General features: G+C 35.9%; 3 protein-coding genes across 4 annotated transcripts; 2 read left to right on the forward strand and 1 right to left on the reverse strand.

Moving 5' to 3' along the window:
- Window positions 1–1,185: 1,185 nt before the first annotated feature.
- Lrt (Leucine-rich tendon-specific protein) lies at window positions 1,186–21,564 on the reverse strand. 2 transcript variants are annotated; one of them, XM_068291139.1, is made up of 7 exons: window positions 7,347–7,387; window positions 6,202–6,211; window positions 3,895–4,269; window positions 2,641–3,828; window positions 2,432–2,578; window positions 2,290–2,375; window positions 1,186–2,230 (listed from the first exon to the last, which is right to left on the reverse strand). In XM_068291139.1, the coding sequence occupies exons 1-7, from the start codon at window positions 7,385–7,387 to the stop codon at window positions 1,615–1,617; spliced, it is 2,463 nt and encodes an 820-aa protein (XP_068147240.1). In that variant the 3' UTR covers window positions 1,186–1,614. The 2 variants fall into 2 exon arrangements, with proteins under 2 accessions (XP_068147240.1, XP_068147239.1); XM_068291138.1 differs by lacking the exons at window positions 6,202–6,211; window positions 7,347–7,387 and adding an exon at window positions 21,154–21,564 and having other exon boundaries at window positions 3,895–4,324.
- LOC137576607 (lysozyme) lies at window positions 5,057–5,981 on the forward strand. The gene is made up of 4 exons (XM_068289830.1): window positions 5,057–5,417; window positions 5,475–5,563; window positions 5,629–5,692; window positions 5,756–5,981. The coding sequence occupies exons 1-4, from the start codon at window positions 5,258–5,260 to the stop codon at window positions 5,887–5,889; spliced, it is 447 nt and encodes a 148-aa protein (XP_068145931.1). The 5' UTR covers window positions 5,057–5,257; the 3' UTR covers window positions 5,890–5,981.
- LOC137577768 (uncharacterized) lies at window positions 6,285–11,101 on the forward strand. The gene is given in 9 exon segments (XM_068291318.1): window positions 6,285–6,461; window positions 7,645–7,810; window positions 7,864–8,016; window positions 8,078–8,265; window positions 9,945–9,985; window positions 10,454–10,617; window positions 10,679–10,803; window positions 10,805–10,832; window positions 10,887–11,101. Coding segments are annotated over 8 exon segments (1,023 nt in total). The 5' UTR covers window positions 6,285–6,461; window positions 7,645–7,668; the 3' UTR covers window positions 11,069–11,101.
- Window positions 21,565–22,378: the final 814 nt, after the last annotated feature.

Consider the following 22,378-nt stretch of genomic DNA (forward strand, 5'->3'; position numbering starts at 1 on the left):
CAAACCTAAAAGCTGTTAACTTTTGTTTATTGTGTTGTTCAGTTTCCATGTAGATTCCTACATTCAGATGTAAGCCGACTCGAAGTCTCCTTTGAAGGTGATATAAAGATCTTTAATATAGGTCCTTAATAACCACCAAGTTCTACTTTCAGCAGACTTTGCAAAGCCCTTACCTTAACTTCAACGCTACAACTAGTTGGGAATTATAAGTAAAATGAAAAAATGATTGGCACAGCTTTAAATTGATCTTTAAAACGAACCGAATGAATTCAAAGAATTTGAAAAACGTAAGCCTCAATCGCACAACATTCAAAAGTAACAAAAGTAGAAGATTTTAGTGTGCCACTTTATTTAATGCCTGTCTTTTAACCGAGTTACTCATATCTGACAAGTACATACATTCATACTTATTCATTTCATTGTAGAGTTATTAGTTATTCATTTGTGTTCAATTTGAAATGATTCGTTCTCCTCAGTAGATTTCGAATCATTTATTGAGTTTGCCTTTGATTAATTAGAATTACTTAAGTTTAAGAGATTTTGACCATACATTCGACCCATATTCATTCTCATTCTTCTCTCATATTCGTTTTAATTCAAAACGAATTTGATTTCTCTGTAATTGGAATCTTGAAGAAATGTTTACAAAATATGATTCATCAAGGACTTTTAAAGGGTATTCATATTCATTTTGCCAGAATCACATTTAAGTATAGAGAACCCTCAATAATATTCCATTTCATTTGCATAAATATCAAAATCTTGAATACCCTTAATGCAAGTGCTGAGTGTGAAAAGCGACTATGATTGTTGCGGCATTTTGAACTCTGGTTTCGCCCCCCTCTACCTACTTATGTATGTACATATATATGTACGTACATATTTTCCTTGTTTTTTCGATGTTTGCGAACTTTGATTTCTGTGTAATCAGCATTTAAAATGCACGTGGATAGAGTCGATAAATAATTTTCCGATTTGATAAGCGAGAAAAGGAATATTACCACTAACTGAAAAGCCTTATGTCTTTTGGGTGGATAGGAGCAATGAGCGCATTTCCTGGTAAATTGGTAATTGTGACGTCACATATCGTTAGCCCTGCCACGTATAAGGTTAATTGTTCACTTAACATTATATATGATTATTTGTTAACCCTAAAAATAACTAAACAGCTGACCTCTGAACAAATGGTTTTGCAATTGACTTTTATTTTACTTTCATCAATGTTTTTGTGTGTGCGTTGAAATTGGTTAATAAATTATTTAGAAAAGCCTTAGGTCTAGGTATGTACGGTTGGTTCTAAGGATGGGCGGGAAGAAGGGAGGAATAGGTGATGACTTACAATTTCTTATTACTAAAAGTTCACTTAGGAGTAGGGCTAAGGGTTTAACAAAAACTTTTTTGGGGGGTTGGGTCCTTCGGTTAGTTAGTTTATGGCACAATTTTGGGTTACATTTTGGGGGCCAACTTCTATTTGGATTAGTGCAAAAAATTTGTATATAACTAAGCGATCTTAACTATCATATCATATATATGTATATATATATATATATAAATTGGTACACAAATGAGTGTACTATCACAAGAGATCATTTGAGTGAAGTGGAGTGGAGCCCTTCAGAGGCTTGTTGTGGCCTGCAATTTTAGATAGCGTGTCCCATTTTCCGCATCGGCCAAATGGCCTGGCGAAGAGGCGTAGCAAGTTGTGGCTGTGGGTGTGCCAGGACGACTGTTGTTATTGTTGTTGTTGGAGCTGGCACTACTACAACTATGACTGCCAAGGCTAACATTTGTCATGTGCCCACCACCAACACCACCACCTACTGAGCCACCTCCTCCTCTTCCTGAGCTATTATTTTGACGTATGCGTGTGGCTCCCCATATTAGCACAACGACGGAGGTAACCAATATACCTAAGCCCAAGCCAGGTAGAAAACTTTTGTTCAACGAATCTATAACATTATAGTTATGCAGAAGTTGGGACGATTGTTGCTGTTGCTGCTTCTGGCCGCGAGGATGGGTAAATTGCCTTTGATTCCTTTCCACATAATCATCGCCCGTGGGAAGTTCATTTTGTGTGGTGTAATAGCTGGGTGATCGTTGGCGTTGATACTGACGTGGAAGAGGGATCGATCCTGGACTACTCAATTGAAGCTGCGTTATGTTGGAGCAACCAATATTCAAATCGGCGTTGGGATTCTGCTCTTGCACCATAACCAAACAGAAACGATAGCTAAGAAAAATAGATATACTATTAGTTTAAGTCTCTGATAACCGATTGATTCTGCTTACCTTTCGCCTATATCCAGGGATGAACTATCTGGCACTATGACACTTACAGTATTCTGACCGTTTACCACTTTGCTTTCGCAGTGAATCTACAGGAAAATGTCAAATATTAATGATATTCTTCACCAAAATCGGTTCTTCTTACCGGTGAATTGTCTATGAGGATCTCATTGATATTCTCTTCCTTGTAGACAAAAATGGCATCGCACATGTAATCCTTTTTACTGAGATTCAATAACCAAGTCAAGATTAAGCCATAATCCGCTGAGTAATGCAATTCATGGAGTATGATCTATAAGGAAACCGAAAATTAAAAAAAAATTCCCAAAGCCTTTTCTTGTTTTAAATGCAAACCTCTTCGGATAGATCTCTGACATTTGAAGACTGATTTGGCTTGGCCAGAGTCTCCAAATGCTGCATTATATTGGCATTGTCCTTTTCCACATTATCCATGTCACAGCTGAGAGTCTCGACCGGTACTTGCAGCAGAGGAGCTCCCTCCAGGCGTGGTGGCGTCACACAGGATGCCGATAAACTGGAACGCAATTTGGTGACCTGCAACCATTCGGCAAATGGACGTATACTACAGTCGCAGGATAAAGGATTTTCCTGCATTAGAAGGCTCTGCAATTCCTTGGCTCCGTCCATAGCATTGTGGGCCACAATGGATATATCGTTACCAGCCAGGCGCAGTTCACGCAAAGATGGCAAAGGAGCTATTAAATCGGATGTGAGAGCTCTCAGGAAATTGTGCGTCAAATCCAAGACAGTCAGTCTGGAGAGATGCTGCAAAGAGGCACTCGAGATGGCCACAATGCCATTGTAACTCAGATCCAAACTGTCTAATGATCCTAGACCATAGAAGGCATGATCCTGCAGGACATCGATTTGATTGTGACGCAACGAGAGACTAACAAGGCGGGAGAAATTAGCCAGAGCTTTATTTTGAATGCTTTTGATCATATTTCTATTCAGATTGAGCGTCTCTAGACTCCTGAGACCCGGCAGCGTTTGCTCACTCAGCGGACCATTTAAATTATTCGCCGTTAGATCCAATTCCCTGAGATTCAAGCACTGACTGAGCGATTTAAGACTCTGGGCATAGTCACCTAGACGATTGCCACCCAACTTAAGGACACTCAATTGACGTAGATTACCAAAAGTTCTTTGCGAAATGCTAGAAATTTGATTGTTGCTCAACTCTAGATAAATAAGATTGCCCAGACCCACAAAGTCAGCCGTGCCCAGAGCCTTTATCTTATTGTTGGCCAAATCCAGACGTTCGAGGGCCGACAAAGAGGATAATGCATTCCAGGGAACACTCAGCAAGGCATTGCCGGGTAAACCCAAGGCCTGCAAAGGTCCTTTAATCCCAAGGAAAGCGGATTTGTGTACCCGCTTGATTTCACCAGATGATATGACCAGACCATGCAATGAAATGCCATCAAAGATTTTGGCATCACTCAAGAAGGTAACATTACGCAAAGAGCAATCCAGCAGGGAAATGGAATAAGGTGAGCTCCTCAGACGTTCGGCCAAAAGCTGAAAGCAAAAAATCAAATTCATCAAATAAAGATTTTTTGGGCCATAAAGATTTCTAAAGCTTACCAGAAGACCATGCAGATCGATGTTGCATCTCAAAGTGTGTGGCAAATCGCAACCACATTCTAACATCTGAGCATTCCTTGATCCTGTGATATTTGGACATTTCCATTCCAACAAACCATCATCAACAGGCAGAGGCAGGGACGAGACCTCTTCGGCTTTTCGTTTTTTGGTTGAACTCTTGTTGAAATACTTGACTGTGGACAATTTGGTTTTACTTTTCGAAGCGGGAGCTGGAACCATCGAAGCTGGAGGGGAAACAGCTGCTGCTGATACCACATAGGCGGTGGGTGTGGTTGGTGTGCTGGAGGTGCTACTGGTACTAGTGCTAGTGGAAGTTGGATCCTCCAGCAAATCCTTTAGTTCATTGGCCTTTGCCTGTTGTTGTTGACCAAAACCTAGCACTAAGCAGAGGCATAGCCAGAAGCAGAGGCTGCAAATGGAAAAGTTTTTCATGGAAATTAGTTGTTGCAAAATTGAAGAACTACTGCCTTTTGTTATCAAATACCTCTGACTACAGAGTGTTGGTTCAATTCTTTATCATTTCTTGAGCTGTTTCCTGGCCCACGTTATCTTATCTTTAAGTTTGACTTTCCCAAACACGAGTCACAAATTGTATCTAAAGGTTTGACTTGAACTTCTTTTCAAGTTATTAAAGTAAGGGGTTACTTCAAGGGTATTTAAACATTCGACTATGCCTAACTTTCCATTTCATTTGTACGTTGTTTTTTTTTTAGGTCAAGCTGTTGTCGAGTAGGTGCAGATGCAGTTGCATTTCATTCAAAGACAATTTGCCAATTTAGAGCTTAACGCAATCAAGACATCAAGAGAGATAAGAATCAAAATAAATGACTTGATCTATTATTATCATAAATGTTGTTGATATGCCAACGAATAGTGTGTCAGCAGGTCAGGTCAGTTCGAATTGAACTGCTAATAACTGACCCTACTAAGCCACAGATCGATCAAGAATGTCTTCAATCTAAGGAAAGTGAAACTTTGATTGAATTGAAATGAGGTACACATGATCATCATAATGATGGGTAGTCTGAAGTCTCGAAGTAGTACATATGGCATATGCCATAGAGAGCTTAATTAACTTAGTTAGTGTTGGTGAGTGTGTTGCATTGTGTGTGGGAGAATTGCTTGATTGAAAATTGCGTGACATCCGAGGCTTTAAAAACCCAGATTTCGGAAGCTACGCAGCCAGTTTGATAGTAAATATATTCACGACAAAGTCTCTGATCCAGTTAGTTGTCGTGGAGGAAGGAAGCTCTAGAGACAAAGAGAGTGAAAGGAGTGAAAGAGAGTGAGATAAAGAACATAAAAGTGGTCCTCCCGCCCTAAACAAAACAAAAAACAGACTATGGCCAAACAAATCAAAAACTATGCTTTCATTATCCTGATGCTAAATCTAATCATTATCAATCAAAGGCATACATTAATAGAGGCTAAATTGTTGACACGTTGCCAATTGGCCAAAGAGCTATTACGACACGACTTTCCACGAAGTTATCTCTCCAATTGTGAGTGTAATACATATAGGTCTCTAAAAACTATAGTATCCTTTTTGGTTGTCTTAGGGGTCTGTTTGGTTGAGTCGGAAAGCGGTCGCAGCACTTCTAAATCCATGCAATTGCCCAACCAAAGTGTTAGCTATGGTCTATTTCAGGTAGGTCAGTGTCACATTTGAAACTTGGCCATCTATATTGATTATTTTGATATACATATTCCAAGATCAATAGCAAAAACTGGTGTCGTAAGGGACGTCGTGGTGGCATCTGTAATATCAAATGCGAAGGCAAGTTCGCTTCAACGGTTACGAATTAAGGGCATTAATTATAATGGATTTTTTTATTTGCAGAGTTCCTAAACGATGAGATATCAGATGATTCACGCTGTGCCATGCAAATCTTCAATCGACATGGCTTTCAGGCTTGGCCCGGCTGGATGAGCAAATGTCGTGGTCGCACATTGCCCGATGTGTCGCGTTGTTGACTTTGATATGCTTTTCAATATGAACTAAACTAAATTATAATTAACTAACTATAAAATTCTTTTTGCAATTAAATTTTGAAAACAGGAGTGAAGAAAAAAAGAAACCCCCCATCATAGCTATCCCATCTGTTGCTCTAGGTCTTTCGCTCCCTCTCACTCTCTTTTGACGAACAGCTTTGTGTTTTTTATTGTTGGCAGTGAAGCGTTAAATTTCTACATGTCATACATAGCTTATCAACTAATATCAACAACATCATTTGCATGTGTTTTTTTCTTTTTTTCAAAGAGAATACAAGTACACGAGTTCGCCACGAGAGAGAGCCTCGCCGCCCCCCTTCATTAGTCAGCCGAGAAACCTTTTTCTGAACACTTTACGATTTAGTACTCGAGTTCGGGTCAACAGCGCCGCATGTTGGCGGTAGCTCTCCGATCTGACATATATAGTATATACACCTACCTATAGATAATTCCATTCTAAAGTAAAGAAGATCGAAACTAGTTTGCTTGAGTTTTGTTGTTATTGTGAGTGTTATTTTGCGTTTTGTTAATCTGCCGCGTTAATTGAAGTTCAGGTAAAAGTGAGTGCCGGAAAAGATTAATATCTTTGCACAGTTCCCGAGGAATTACCCTGGCTGTCAGTTAGATATTAGTTACTTGTATACATAGGTATACATATTTGAAAGTAATTCCCAAATGGAGAAGAACAAAACAACAACATTATTAACTCTCTGGGCAATCTTATTGTTTATTCTCTTTTGTTTCTAGCCTTGAGGTAAATTATTCTTGAAGAAATATTTGCTGGAAATATTTGGTTGGACATGGGAGTAAACAATACAAAATTAAAAATTTTTTATAATAAGAAGGGTGTTAATCACATTTAGATACACAATAAAGAAGTTATTCCATAGAATATTTTATACCCACGTAAAAACTAATCTTCTAGAGAGATTTGGTATAAAAATTGATCAAGATCGGATGGCTATAACATATAGATTGTATAGGAATGCTCGATCGAAAGTATAATTATGGTTGTAAAAACATTTCTGCTTCCTATGCGATCATCAGCAAAGATGGTTATTCTTTTCAAACGAAATAATCTATAATGTTGGCAGGTTTGGTCAAATTGGAATACCATATAAAACTACGAGCAAATGACGTGATATATGTTCCGCAATGTTCCAACTTGCATTTGTCGGACTTTCTTTACCGCAAATTTGACTTTATAGATAAAATGTGGTAACTTCGGAATGGCTGAAAATAGCCTACAGCCCTCTGATATTGTATATATTTTATAACTTTTCTAAACAAATTTTCTATAAATATGCTTAACTTATTTGTAATCATTGTATAGGAACTAAACCTACCCATAAGATTTGAAAGTTATGCAATATCTAGGCAAATTTATATCCCAATTTTTATTGACTTGTACTCTGCAATTAAGGCACTAATTGTAAGACATAACTAAGATAAGCAATATGTGACTAAGTTTTTGCCTCATAAAATAGGACAATCTGAAATATAATTAATTGATCTTTAGCAGAATGAAAAGAGCTGGTAAGTCAACAACAATTCCGTGTGAGGTGAGGTCGAAAAGGTGTGCATTTTAAATGAGGAGGTATTCAAATGGGCTCATTTACTTGATAATAACTCAGTCATAGACACTTATCAGTCAGCTAATTCCTAGAAATTTAAAATGTGAATATTCTAATCTGTTTATAATAGAAATAACATTAGATTTGTCTATTTACCAAACAGCAAAAGCACTCCTCAAAGAGAAAGATGAAGCTCTACCTGCTGATATTGTCGTTGACTGTGAATTGTCTGCTCATGAGGCAAGTGCAGTCCAAGAAATATCTGAGATGTGAGCTAACACGTGATCTAGTGGAGAAATATAATTTTGACAAGACCTTCTTATCAAATTGTAAGTTTGAGATATTTGATTTCCCTCTTTATGATCATTTGTTGATGTTGCAGGGATCTGTCTGGTTGAGCATGAGAGCGCTTTGGATACCTCAAAGATAACAACAAAGGAGAATAATAGCAAAAATTATGGTTTATTTCAAATCAATAGTAAGGACTACTGTGCCGAGGGACGCAAGGGGGGACGTTGCAACAAAAGATGCGAGGGTGAGTCGGCCAAAAAGTGAGATAACAAAACAGGTTTTGATTCTTCTTATTTGCTTTGCAGACTTTTCCAACGATGATATTGGCGACGATGTTGCCTGTGCCCGCATGATACAGGAACAGGAGGGTTTCAAGTACTGGAAAGGCTGGGATCGTTTCTGTCGTAATCCACAGAATTTACCCAATTTGCGTATCAGTTGCAATTTGAGAAGTCTTTCGCCCTTACGTTCGCCAAGAAATTTTCCAACTGGTTAACAGAAAGCACAGAAAAAACAAAGATCCGACGTACTTATAACTTGCATTTTTAAAGGAAAACTAAGGGGAAGATGATGAATTTATAATGTAATATAGAGATATATATATACAAGCCCACACATTTATCAATAACATCGTTATATTCCAAGCGATCATTATAAAAAATTAATGCAAATCAAATTCAATTAGTTACTAATTACTGTGCCAAATTCTATTAAGATTGGATGGCTATATCATATGTATGTATGTATATCTGCCCATGAACGATTGGTGAGAAAATCATTTGTTGCTTCTAACGAGATTATTACCAAAGTACACACATACAAACACTGATCAAGAGATGTCCCTAACTAAATTCGGTCACGTTGTTAGCCATTACGTCCAGATATTGTAAAATCAGGGGATCTGGAGTTGGCCAGAAGTAAACTATAGAAAGTTTAATAATATTAACAGATTTTAGCTCTATTTTTGAAAAAATTACCTATAAACAATTTGTTGGATGCTAATTCTTTCAAGCAAATAATTCTTCGACTCTTTATAGCATACTTTTGAGTAGCGTTGCTGTTTTGTAAATGCTTTCTAATTAAACATAAAATATATTTATTATAGATAAAAAATTTATTTCGTATGCCTATGAACAATGTTTGCTTCAAAGATTATTACTTACGCAAATGCTTTTTGGATGCTTCAAAGGCGCATTTCTGGGCTGCTTATTGCATACTTTAAGGAGCAAATTACCCCCATTTTACAGCCCCTTCTAAAGTAAAGAAGATCGAAACTAGTTTGCTTAAGTTTTGTTGTTATTGTGAGTCTTATTTTGCGTTTTGTTAATCTGCCGCGTTAATTGAAGTTCAGGTTAAAGTGAGTGCCGGAAAAGATTTATATCTTTGCACAGTTCCCAAGGAATCAGCCTGGCTGTTAGATATTAGTTACTTGTATACATAGGTATACATATTCAAAAGTAATTCCCAAACAGAGAAGAAGAAAACAACAACATTATTAACTCTCTTCTTATTGTTTATTTGGTTTTTGTCACCCCATAGGGTGAAATTTCTCTTCATCAGGATCAACATCCGAGTCGATCTAGCTATGTCCGTCTGTATGAACACGCAGATCTCGGAGGCTATAAGAGCTAGAGGCACCAAATTTGGTATGTATACTCGTGTAGTATGTAAATGTATAGAGTTAATTGGAATTTGGGCCACGCCCCCTTACGCTCCCAGGAATCACATAAAACTATTTTTCTTAAAAAGTATAACAGCTACCGACATTATTTGGTATGTAAACTGGCTGAATAGACGCGCAGATATTGATTATTTATAAAACTACTACTACTGATCCATAAGGCCAAAATTGGCCGTTGGCTAGTGGCGGCGCTAGAGTGCTCGTGTGTTTGTAGAGTGAGCGAGATAGACATACATTTGGTTTTCGAAATTTGAAACATTTGTTTCACCTGGTCTATGGTATACCCAAGTCGGCGAGTCGACTTACTTACTTCCTTTGTTTCTAACCTTGAGGTAAATTATTCTTGGAGAAATATTTGCTGGAAATATTTGGTTGGACATGGGAAGCATACCTAATATAGTAATAGTGTTAATCATATTTAGATCCACAATAAAGAAGTTATTCCATAGAATATTTTATAGCCACGTAGATACTAATCTTCTATAAAAGAGAGATTTGGTATGTTAATGTTGGTCAGAAGTGTGCAGAGAAGGTATGTATAGTGTCTAGAGATACGCACGATAAGATATATTATATAGTAAATAAAGCTATGCCCATCGATTTATAGACGGTGAAAGTTTCTTTGAGAGTATTATGAATAACCTTTCATATTTTGTGCCGAATTCCATCAAAATCACATGACTATATTAAATAGTTCTCTTAGAAAGGAACAGTCAACAACAGAGTCTTTTGATAACTTTGTTATTTTTCAAGGGATTTTAATTAAAATTAATATTTCTTAATCTATTTCACTTGTTTATAAATATGCCAAAATGTATCAAGATCGGATGGCTATAACATATAGATTCTATAGGAACGCTTGGTCGAAAGAGCCCTCGGATTTATATGTGAAGGTATTCAAATGGGCTCATTTACTTGATTATAACTCGGACATAGACACTTATTAGTCAGCTAATTCCTCGAAATTTAAAATATGAATATTCCAATCCGTTTATAATAGAAATAACATAACAAAAAGAAAGATGAAGCTCTACCTGCTGATATTGTCGTTGACTGTGAATTGTCTGCTCATAAGCCAAGTGCAGTCCAAGATATATATGAGATGTGAGCTAACACGTGAACTAGTGGAGAAATATAATTTTGACAAGACCTTCTTATCAAATTGTAAGTTTGAGATATTTGATTTCCCTCTTTATGATATTAAAATCATTTATTGATGTTGCAGGGATCTGTATGGTTGAGCATGAGAGCGGTTTGGATACCTCAAAGATAACAATAAAGGAGAATAACAGCAAAAGTTATGGTTTATTTCAAATCAATAGTAAAGACTACTGTGCCGAGGGAAGCAAGGGGGGGACATTGCAATATGAGATGCGAAGGTGAGTCGGCCAAAAAAGAAAAGTGAGAGTTAATTCTTCTTATTCGTTTTTCAGACTTTACCAACGATGATATTAGCGATGATGTAGTCTGTGCCCGCAAGATACAGGTTCAGGAGGGTTTCAAGTACTGGAAAGGCTGGGTTCGTTTCTGTCACAATCGACAGAATTTACCCGATTTGCATATCCTTTGCAATTTGAAAACCTTACGTTACCGAAGGAATTTACCATTTGGTTAACAGACAGTACAGAAATAACAAAGATGCGACGTACTTATAACTTGCTTATTTTTTTGCATTTTTAAAGGAAAACTAAGGGGAAGATGATGAATTTATAATGTAATATAGAGATATACAAGCCCACACAGAGCTTGAGCTTTTTTTCATATTCTGTTTCTCCTTTTCTTACAAGTGGGCGATCATTAAAAATCAGGGCTGGTTCAAGAGGGCTAGAATTTGTTCTAAACTGGAAAAGTTTGATCTTTTACTTTAAGAAAGGCTTTGGCGAAAAATAATGTAATGCCATAGAAACTGTCAATCAAAACTATTATCATTTATGAATAATTTCGTTGTATTCCAAGCATTCATTATAAAGAATTAATGCAAATCAAATTCAATTAGTTATTGATTACTATGCTATTGTTACTATACTCTTATTTTGAAAAAATTACCTATGTATAAACAAATTGTTGGATGCTAGAGATTCGAATAATTCTTTCAAGCAACTAATTCTTCGACTCTTTGTAGCATACTTTTGGGTTGCGTTGTTGTTTTGTAAATGCTTTTTAATCAAATATAAAATGTATTTATTATAGGTAGAAAATTTATAAATTTTCGTATGCCTATGAACAATGTTTGCTTCAAAGATTATTACTTACGCAAAAGTTCTTTGAATGCTTCAAAATTCGCATTTCTGGGCTGCTTATTGCATACTTTAAGGAGCAAATTTACCCTCACGTGATGGACAAGACACTTAAGTCACTTTTTCATGAAATTGTTAGCTTGTGTTATTAATAATTCTGGTAGATCTTTTTCTTAAGTTTTATGCTACAAAATGTTTTGATCAAGTGGCAAATTATTAGCCAACATTCTTAGGATAGGATTAAGGATTAAGATAAACTTTTCATCAAATTCCATTCTAAGTTTGAAAATGTCACCAACTATAATTAAAAGAGTTGATCAACACTGCTGATGTTACTAATTCCGCTCCTGGTTTAATGTGTTTGCCTAGACGACGCCCTTAGTTAGGCCTTCTTGTTCTTTTGTGAAGATTCATTGACATTTTCTGCCTTCACCTGGTTGTAACTTACTCATATTGCATATGTATGGGTGTACATATATATGTATGTATGTGCGTTGTTACTTTGACAATTGCACCGATAATGTGTGCTTAGAACGATATCAAGCTACACACACAGGCACACCATATATATATACACACACACACATCATGTAATATCATTTGCATTTCCGTTGAAGAGAAGACAAAAGCTGGCAGAGGGCATGCGGCATTTCCGCTTTTGGTGTTTGTTGTAGTTGTTGTTGTTGTTGTTGCCTTTTGTGGTTCTACACGGCAGAGCAACCAAATCAGGGAAGCGTATAAACAACAATAAGATTAACAATAATAACAGACATTGGCCATGGCTATGCGTTTGGGGTAACAGGTGGAAAATGGAATCAAAAATCAGAGCGTAACACATACACACACACACACACACACACATACAGAGACTCAAAATGGAAGTGGAAATGGAAAGGCAGACTCCCGCCCCGGATCCGTTCCGTTTCGTTCCGTTCCGAGTTAAAGTCGAAGTTAAATCGTGAGTTGTGTCGTGTCGCGGTTCTGGTTCCATTAGAATGCGTTTTGCATATGGACGTGGTCAAAATAAATCCCACACTCACATACACACACACACACCGAGTAAAAGGCAAATTTAAAATGCAACTCACTTCTCTTCACGCTAACTGCCCAACAACCACAATAAAAGCAACAACTACACAAACAATTGATGTTTGAAACGTTTGAGTGCCTTTTGATTTCCGCTCCTTGTTCAGGTTTTTTCTTTTTTTTCTTTTTTGGTTTCTGTGGCAACTAATTATGATCCAGCACTCAGTTTGAAATATTCTTGATCCAGCCTGTCCTGATGGTGGTTCATCCTAGTGATGAGTGCCTCAAATGAGTCATCAATTCTCAATTCTATCATGGGCGTCACTTTTTAGCCATAAGATTGAACTCATCTTACAAGCCCTTAGCCTAAGCCTTATGTACCTCATATCCAAAATCTGTTTTATAAGGTTAACTTTGGATAATAATCAAAAGTCCTTGAAAGTTCTGGGCATATCATCAGCTCAGCTCAAGCTTTCAATTTGCAAAGAATAACTCGATCCCCCCTTCATGGCTACACCTTTGATTTTTACTGGAGTTGAAGTCCAATTCTTCAACATTAACTTGCTAATCAATCCATAACAAGTCAAAGACGCCAACCATCAAACAGAAAGACTTGTGACGCCAGTTGAACTTGATTGGAATGGGGATTTAGGATTATAAGTTATTCATAGCATCCCACATGGAGGAAGACAAAGGATGAGATGGAAAATGCAAAACGAAGTGCTAATACTCTTACAACGGTTAGCAAAAACAGAAATTGAAATTAGATTAAAGATATGCCAAGAGGCAAGAGAGTAGGACCCAGACAAAAACCTGACCGAAAACAAGGCACGTCGAAAAATAAAAATGTGTGTTGGTTGCGTCTTATGTGGCAACGTTGTAGGCACAAGAGGCACAGTCTTTGGGCTGCAGTTGGAAGATGAAAAGAGGCAGATACAAAAGATAATGGGCGATGTATGCCAACTCAAACTGTGGGTCTTTGTGCTCTCTTTACATGGCTGATCCTGGAACAAGAGACATTCCATTAAGTAGGATTTTGGAATAGACAAATTCCTGTTTGTAACAATTGATAAGTTTTTGTGAGCTGCTTACAAAAAGACCCGAAAAAAAACCCGAAATCCCATTTCAGCCATAATTTAATGCTAAATTGGCAATCACATTTAACCAACATCACACACACACACACACACACACAAAATAAGCAAAGCCAGCAAGCACTGAAACAATTAAAACGCGTTTTTTGTCATGTATTTAGCCTGGCCTTTTTTGGGCAAACAAGAAATTGGCTATAAAAATAACAAGTCAAATTTGTAAAATTTTATACGACTTTAATCTTGAACGATCTGTGAATGCTCTCCCTATCTCAAAAAGATAAGATATTAATTGAAATGATATGAATTAATATAAGTAGTTAATTTCTTTAGTTTTGTTTATCTTAGTAAACAAAAGCATTAACTTTATACTATAAAGTTTGAAAATTTAGAATTTGTTAAACATTAAACAGACAATTACTACTTCAATCTGTAATCACACAAAATATCATACATTATATTTACAATTATTAAAAAAAAATTATTTACTTTACGCTTTTTAGAGAGATCTTTAATCTTAAAAAGATTGTTTACAATTTTGTACAAAAATTTGACTTAATAAGTTTGAAAAATTCAGAAAAACTCTGTGAATCTATAACTTTGCCTAATTTCATAATTTTAAAAAATTTTTAAAAGTCATAATATATTTTTTTAATGCTTTTAAATAGCATTTTATTTTGAAATTATATTTAATTATTAAGTTATATTTTCAAGCGAGTTAAAAATGAAAAAGGAATATAAAATATTCCTAAAAAAATTTAATTTCAAAAAGAATTTAGAGTATTTTAAAAAAATAATTGGCTTTTATAAAATGGAATGTAAATTATTTGTATTTAAAAAACAAAATTTTGAAAAATCGTTTATAATTTAGTCACACCAATATTTACTTGAAAAATCTCACTTTATATGTACATATATATAAATATTTAGTATAAATATAATTTGTTTTAAAGGATAATCATCAAGATTTTTGTATTTAGTAATAATAAATAAAGTTGTCAAAATAAATTAGAGTTACAACTCTAAAAAATGGCAAAAATTTTTAAAAATAAATTTTAAATTTCAACTTTTTTGATTGGTTTTATTATTAATACTTCCAAAGATGGGACTAACTTTTCTCTATCAATCCCAAAAATTATGAATTGTCCTGAAAAGTGATCTTCAAATTTGCCATTAAAACCCTAGAAAACTGAAATTTTGGTTTTATGGTTTAATTCGGTTTCTCAAGTCTCGAATGGCTTAAATTGAAACAATTTAGTTTGGACCCAATTTTATTGTGTCACATGTAATACAATTTGTTGCACCAACTGTTCAGAAAGTTTTATTGCAAAATTTATTGTTAGTTCAGACATTTTTTTTTTTTTTTTTTTTTTTTGAATTTTGCAATGCCACAAAAATGAGTAAATTTTTGGTGTTTTTTATTTTTATTTTTTGCCTTTAAGCCATCATCCACCTGCTTGGAAAGCTGAACGAAATGAATAGTGCATATAGTGCTCGCATGTGTGTGTGTGTGTGTGTGTGTGGAAAATCTAGTAAAAGTTTTTGGCCAAAAAGTCAGTTGAAAAAGGTTCAAATGTCATGAAAAAGTTGCAACCGCAAAAAAAAAAAAAAAAAGAGACGTGAGAGGAAAACGAACATGAAATAAATATATGTACATGAAAAGAGTAAAGCCGAAGCCAGCTGCTTTCGAAATTGAAGTAGCCGTTGCAAGCAGCAGCAGCAGCAACATACAACAACAACAACAACAACATGCAACAACAACAACAACAAATGCTGCATGAGTCTGAGTCTGAGACTGAGAGTATTTAGCATGTCAAATGGAATACGAATGAAGAGGTGAAACAGAAGGAGGCGAGGACACACACAAAGCCACACACACACACACACACACACACACACAATGGGACACACACAAAAGGGACGACAGGAAATGCTTAAAAGAGAGAAAGAGGAATTTTTATTTTAATTGTCAGGCCACGTCCTTTTCCTGCTGAGAGAATGACTAAGCTGAAATTTGCACTCTCGCAATACATTTCAAAAAATTAAGACGGAAACGGATATTTGTATTTGCCGCATTATGTCCTTGATAGTCATTCCAAAGTAAATAGTAAAATAAAATGATTTTGGAGATTAAAAAAAAAAGAAAGAGAATAATCTCAAAAAGCAGCAGCAGCAGCAGCAGCCGAACCAATGAAACTCTCATAAATTTTAACTTAAATTGCTTTTAGTTGTTCAACCAAAAATCTGTTGCCCTCGGGACATATTCATATGCAAATGGCATACATTGGTAAAATGCATACAACAGCAGCAACAACAACAACAACATATGAAAACGAAGAAGCAGAAAGCAGAGAATCCAATTTAATTTAAATTAAATGCAGTCAATTTTAAACCTAAGCCGAAACTGACTTTTGAGTTCATCCTTTCTTGTGCTTTCTGCCACATAAAATGAGAGATTTTCATGGCTTATAGTCATTCAAGAAATGGTTTGTTTACCCAAATACCCCCCTCCCCACTCAAGAAAAAGAAGAGAAGAGAAGAAGAATGAAAAGAAGAAAGGAAAGAAAAAAAAGATACATTTTTTTTAATAGGATTTTGTATAACCTTTGCTTACTTTGGGGTTAAGAGAGTGAATTCGCGGCAGCAAAGTAAAATATAAGAATCTGTTAAAAGTATGATATATGCAGTCACAAGCACAAGTGGATATATATTCTGGACAAGTTTAAAGAACGAATCTAACTCGATTTATTTAGAACTTAGTTCGTTTAGATTGTCAGTATAGAATATGGTTGTAGTACCTTACTTTGGTTTAGACGACAACTACATCCACAAACTGTGATCCATGCCGCGGATCCTTAAGCCCGATCCTCGTTCTGGTCTAATTGATAGGACAATATTCGTAAGATATTGACCAAAGTTTCTTGGCTTCTACCACATTAGCATTGGAGCTAAGCATTCTATTTACCAATTTCTGTACAAATTCTTGCGATGTTTTCCTGCCATTTGACTGGCTCATTATAGGCCATAAGTTTTGCTTTGGTTTGCTTATTCTATTTGGATTTGCACAGCTAAACAAATGGATCTCGCAAACATAAAGGAATATCCTTGTCAGTCATTATCATTATTACATCTGGTTTAACCAATGGGCCATCATTTCACCAAGTGAAGTAGTCCTACATTAACAAAACATCTGCACATACCTTTTGGCCAATTTGACTTGATGCTTTTGCAGTTTTTCTTCCATTCCATTTAAAATAATACCAATTTATTTAAGTCTATCTGACAAATTAGACCTTGTTCGATCCTCTTCGGCCTTTTTGAGATTAGGTATAACATTCTTAGCCTAAAGTGCTGGTTTCTTTAGCTATATAAAGTTCTCAGCTTGTAGTTATTTACTAACCATGGAATAATAACCAGATATAAGTCAGTATGGTAAATACACGAGATCTAGTCAAAACTAGTCGTTAATGTTCAAAATTATGACTTCAAAACAGAAAGTCAAGCCTGATCAAAACAAGCAAGGACAACGGCGTATTATCACGAGGAATTGAGGCCAGGCTAACACTTTCCTCCGGACAAAGAAGTCATTTGCAATCAGAGTGAAGTCTTTGATGACTAATGAGAAAGAGGTAAAAAAAAAGTTTGTTTCGGGTTGCTGGCAAATGATTATTCCAATTTCCCATATCTTACATAATGGATATATAAAAGTCGTACAAGTGAATTAAAGTAAGGCCACTTGTGACCATTTTTTTTGGTTTTGGTTGACCACTTGTCAACTTTTGTTGTCACTGTCACTTATTGGTTATTGTGTTTGTTGTTGTTGTTGTTTTGTTTTTGTCTTAAATTGTTTCAAGTACCAATATCTTAAGTTCTCCCCTCCCCCCAAATTGTTGCTTGCTGTTGGTAGAGCCTTCTACCCACGTGTATGTTCAATTAAAAAGTAATTTGCCTAACAACAACAACACCAAACTAAAAAGAAACGACAAAAAAGCAAAGAAAAAAAAACACCCACACATTTCCGTTTGTTTTGTCGTCCCACTCGAAAAATAAAAAAAAAAAATAGTATAACAGAAAAATGTATAGTATAATACTAATTTTTTTTATATATATAAATAATTTTAAAAGAAAACAAGTTTTTTTCAGATTTTAGTTGTGACAAACTAAGCACAGCTGCTCAAAGGAAGGAGGGGGAAGGTCGCCGAAACTGAAACAGGGGCGACTAACAAATGTTTTGAATATTGGTTGAATATTTTGGAAAACTTTCAAAAATTTGATAATTTCATTATTAATATCAATTGGCATATAAAATACATTCTAGTAAAATTTGAATTGAATTTACTTAAGCATAAACTTTGGATATAGAAACAGAAATGAATCCTAGTGAAAATTTTAAGAAATATTGACTTTTTAAATAGGAATACTAATCCTTTGGGCTTGAAAGAGTTAAGACAAGAGAATATCAAAAGACATCTGGCTTTCCTTGCAATTTGGCTCACCATTTCTTTTACTTAAAACTTTTGGACAAGCAATGAAAATGGTTACAAAATCAAATGGCAAAAAAATCTTTACTGTAGGTTAACTTTGCAAATAGTTTTGGGGCTAACCAACTGAAGACTGTAAACTGGTGATACAATTTTGCTGGTCAGTGTAAGAAATGGATGTTGAAAATGCACAAGAAAGCACTTCTCCTTTATAGATAGAATAACGAATGTTTCGATGGGTAATCCATTAGTTCAGATCATTTCTTAAAGTCTATTTAAAACAAGGGATTCCTAGAATTGGCTTACGCCCTTCGGTAGACCCCTTCCACAGATGGATTTGGTTCCTTGGTCGATTGCAAATATACGTCTAGATGTATGTAGGTATAAACCTCAAACAAAAAGACTCAAGTTGCCAAGTTCACATCCCACGTGTATGGGTTTTTTTTTTGAACGATGGCGAACCGACAACGACGTCAAATTCAAAAACGCCAACGCATAATGCATAATGCTAAATCGTCAGTTAATTGCGACATTTTGAAAGCGAACTCACGCAAGCACACTCCCATACACACACTCACTCTGATGGGTAATAAAACGTTAAACAAAAGACAGTCAAAATATTAAATTTAACAAACATTATTGAGCGGGAGAGACAAGAAAGAAAGTCCCAATATAAGTTTGCGTGGGTAGAATATATTTGGTTTTGGAAGAAAGAAAAAAATGCAGCTAGGAAATAGATTTAGAAATGAACTAAATTAAGCATATTGTGCGACAACATCAAATGACATACCACACACAAACACACACACACACTGATACAGACTGCTTCTCATATGTACATGGCCCACACTAAAAGCAAAAGCAAGATCTCCAAAAAACCCACACAACAAATGCAAATGCCAGTATCTAAAGACACCCAGAGAGATAGAAAGAGAGCGATCGAGTGGAAGAGAGGGAGGGAGGGGGGTTAAAAAGAGAAGACAACACACTCTCAACTGGTAAGTCAAGAAAAAATTGTTGACTGTGGAGGAGTAAAGACAGAAAAGTGCTAAGTGAATGGATCCACACAATATTTATATATACAGACGATATATGTTATAGACATATGCAATATAATCAAATGAAATCGTAACGAATCAAAATCAAAGTAAAAACCACTACAGGTTAGATGGTTGTGTTCTGGGGGAGGTGTAGGGTGGCTTCTTTAGAAGAGGGCTAATCTTCTGTTGTGGAGTTGACGACACACTTTGAAGCCTCTCGTGGCCAAATTTGGCAACTTGTTGTGGAGCAACTAACCAGCCTAGAGGCAGCACCAGCAGCAACAAGTAAGTAGCACACACACACACACACAGTTGTACATATACTTCGTTTAGTCTACCTTTCCCTGTCGCACTCCTTTTGCTTTCTGACGCCCACAGTACAGAAACAAAAGACTTAAGCAACGAACTTACCTCAGTCACTCAGTGGAAGAATAAGCAGAAGCAAAAGAAGAACAAAAAGAAAACGCAAAGAAAAAACAAAAGCAAGGCGCTTAATGAGCCGCATGTAAAGTAGTGAACCACAACAATAACAATACACAAAATTTTTATATAAACATTAATTATATTTGTTGTAGGCGTTTGAAAATGAAATGAAAATAACTACAACAACAATAAACATATGTATATTAAACTTTTCGTGCAGATGACCGACCTAAAGATACTCTAATATTAAAGGTTATAGATTTCTATAATCCACATGGTACATAAAAGAAGGAATTTGATTGAAGTCAAGCTAAAAACTATTTACCAAAATGCTGAGTATACATTTATATGAAATCTTTAAATCCAGAAGACGACAATTTTTCTAAAGAAAAACTTATTCTAATGATCGTCGTTCCGGGGTTCAAAATTGTTTATACTTCATGCTCAGCGTTGGCCTCTTAATATCGTGACGTTGTTTATTCTTAAATGTTTATAACTTGACATATTTTTGTTTATTACTCAATTTTGTTTTGATTGAGAATGTTTATTGCAAAACTTTACTTTACGATCATAAGATCTACATATGGTTTATCTTTGTAGATATTCATCTATTACTTTCTACGGCAGGGTATTAAAGCAAACAGATACGCACACCACTTACCTGTGGTACCTGCTGTGAAAATGTCTAGAGAGATGAGTTAAATATGAAATTAGAAAACCAAAAGACAACACAAAGAGAAGAGAAGAAAAGAGAGAGAAAAAAAGCAACGACAAAGCGCTAATTGCGCGTAAACTGAACAACTCAGCTTAACTTCGACTCGGTGTGTGGGTTAGCTAACCCCTGCGACTCCCACTCCCCCCTCTTTGGCGACCACTCTTTTCATGGCCTTTCCTCAATTCATCTTTCTTTTTCCGACAAAAAGTGCGTAGGTTGAAACAAAAATTTTCCAAACACTAAATGAAAAACGGAAGTGCCATTCAAAAAAGGGTGAGATCAGATATTAGTCTAACAATATAATCCATTATTATGAGAGTTAGATAATATTTAACTAACTACTAAGCCCTTTCATAAGCTTAATTATATTTCAAATGATTGGATCATATAAAATGAAATTGAGGTTTTTCTTTAGAAAGGTATCAAATATCAATTAACATTTTTAATTTCAAATTAAAGTAAACTTTGGCAAATTGACTAAATTTTTACATCAAAACAAAAGAATCGGGAGAATCAAAGTCTTAACCTTTCTCAAACTTTAATCTTTAATAACCTGAGGCTTAGGTTATTTAAAATATTTATAATAATTAGCTCTGGCTAGACACACATAGTAAGTTAAATTAGCGGTTTAATTATAGTTCATTCGACCGAAAGTGCTAAATTCTGTGAAATGGAAGAGTTACTCACCTCAGTTTAGGCCACATTTTAGCGGTTACTTGTTGTTGATGTTATGTTGTTGTGACAAAAAATGAAGTCCAATATTATGCTGCGCCTTAATTTATTATCAGCGTGCGAAACTTAAACAGCGAGTGAAACAAATATTCTGTTACCAAATTGTTTCCAACTCATAGAACTCACACAATCAAGCGCATTAACTTTGGCTACGATGGGATCGATGAGACTTGTGTTTGACCCCGGGGCGGGGAACAAGGGTTTTTCCTTCTTGTTGCTTGCTTTCTTTTGCTTTATGTTTGTTTAAAAAATGCGATAAAGATCTTTACGGACACTCACACAAAATACACAAACACACACACACTCTCACACACAGGTAAGGGAGACGACGAAAATTAAAATTTCATTCATGGAAAATGAAAGAACCGGAAACGGATGCAAGGGCAACAATTCACTTGGTTTCTTGGGCAGGAGCTCGATAGTAGTGGCTCCTTAGACCTTTTGTGTGGACCGCGTTTGGCTGCCTTCGTTCGTATTTTGACCAGGTAAATGTGGAAAACTTTGCCGACGGCATTTACCTGAGAGATATCGTTAAAATTTGCATTTCGATTTGCTATAAAATTTTTGTGTACTTTTTGTTTGTTTGTTTGAGCTGCAAGTAGCATGAACAGCAGCTGCACTTCCACCACAACGAACCGAAACCGACAACGACAAAAACTCAACTGATCTCAACCTATGCGCCTACCCAGGTAAGCCCCAGACGAAACTAATCATCTCTCTCGCTCGTGTGTGCTCTCTCTCTCTTTCTCTCTTTCCTTCCCTCTGTGTAGCAATGTTTTCATTCATTCATTCACAAATACAGGTCTGAAACCGAGAGGCCCTGAGTCAGAGTCTGACTGTGAATGGTTTTTGGTTAAACTATAGCTTGGGTGACGAGAGGGCAGAGTAGAGGAGGGGGGGAGATGATGCCGTCTACGCCTCTGCACTTATTGTGTGTACTGTGTGGGCAGTCGAAGCATGGCCAACGCAGTTCAACATTTTCGATGTTGTTTTCTTCATCTCTTAGTTTTTTTTTTTTTTTTTGTTAGCTGGATTGCATCCTTGTCCATAAATGTCTTAACCCAAATTCTGCAACATAGAAGAAGTGCAAATAAATCACAGCAAAAGTTCTCACACTCATCACTTGACCATTGCCCGACCATTGGTAAACAATTTTCTTCATCATCTTGTTGTTGTTGTT

This window comes from Drosophila tropicalis, unplaced genomic scaffold (genome assembly GCF_018151085.1).
Source record: "Drosophila tropicalis isolate 14030-0801.00 unplaced genomic scaffold, ASM1815108v1 contig_593, whole genome shotgun sequence".
Taxonomy (NCBI): domain Eukaryota; kingdom Metazoa; phylum Arthropoda; class Insecta; order Diptera; family Drosophilidae; genus Drosophila; species Drosophila tropicalis.

Bases quoted from the DNA above. Each gene is read 5' to 3' on its own strand.
- LOC137576607 (XM_068289830.1), top strand. From the start codon at position 5,258: ATGGCCAAACAAATCAAAAACTATGCTTTCATTATCCTGATGCTAAAT. The intron at 5,418-5,474 runs GTGAGTGTAATA...TGGTTGTCTTAG, and splicing joins ACGAAGTTATCTCTCCAATT to GGGTCTGTTTGGTTGAGTCG. The intron at 5,693-5,755 runs GCAAGTTCGCTT...TTTTATTTGCAG, and splicing joins CTGTAATATCAAATGCGAAG to AGTTCCTAAACGATGAGATA.
- Lrt (XM_068291138.1), bottom strand. The intron at 2,579-2,640 runs GTTTGCATTTAA...GTTTCCTTATAG, and splicing joins TCAGAGATCTATCCGAAGAG to ATCATACTCCATGAATTGCA. The intron at 2,231-2,289 runs GTAAGCAGAATC...TATTTTTCTTAG, and splicing joins TCCCTGGATATAGGCGAAAG to CTATCGTTTCTGTTTGGTTA.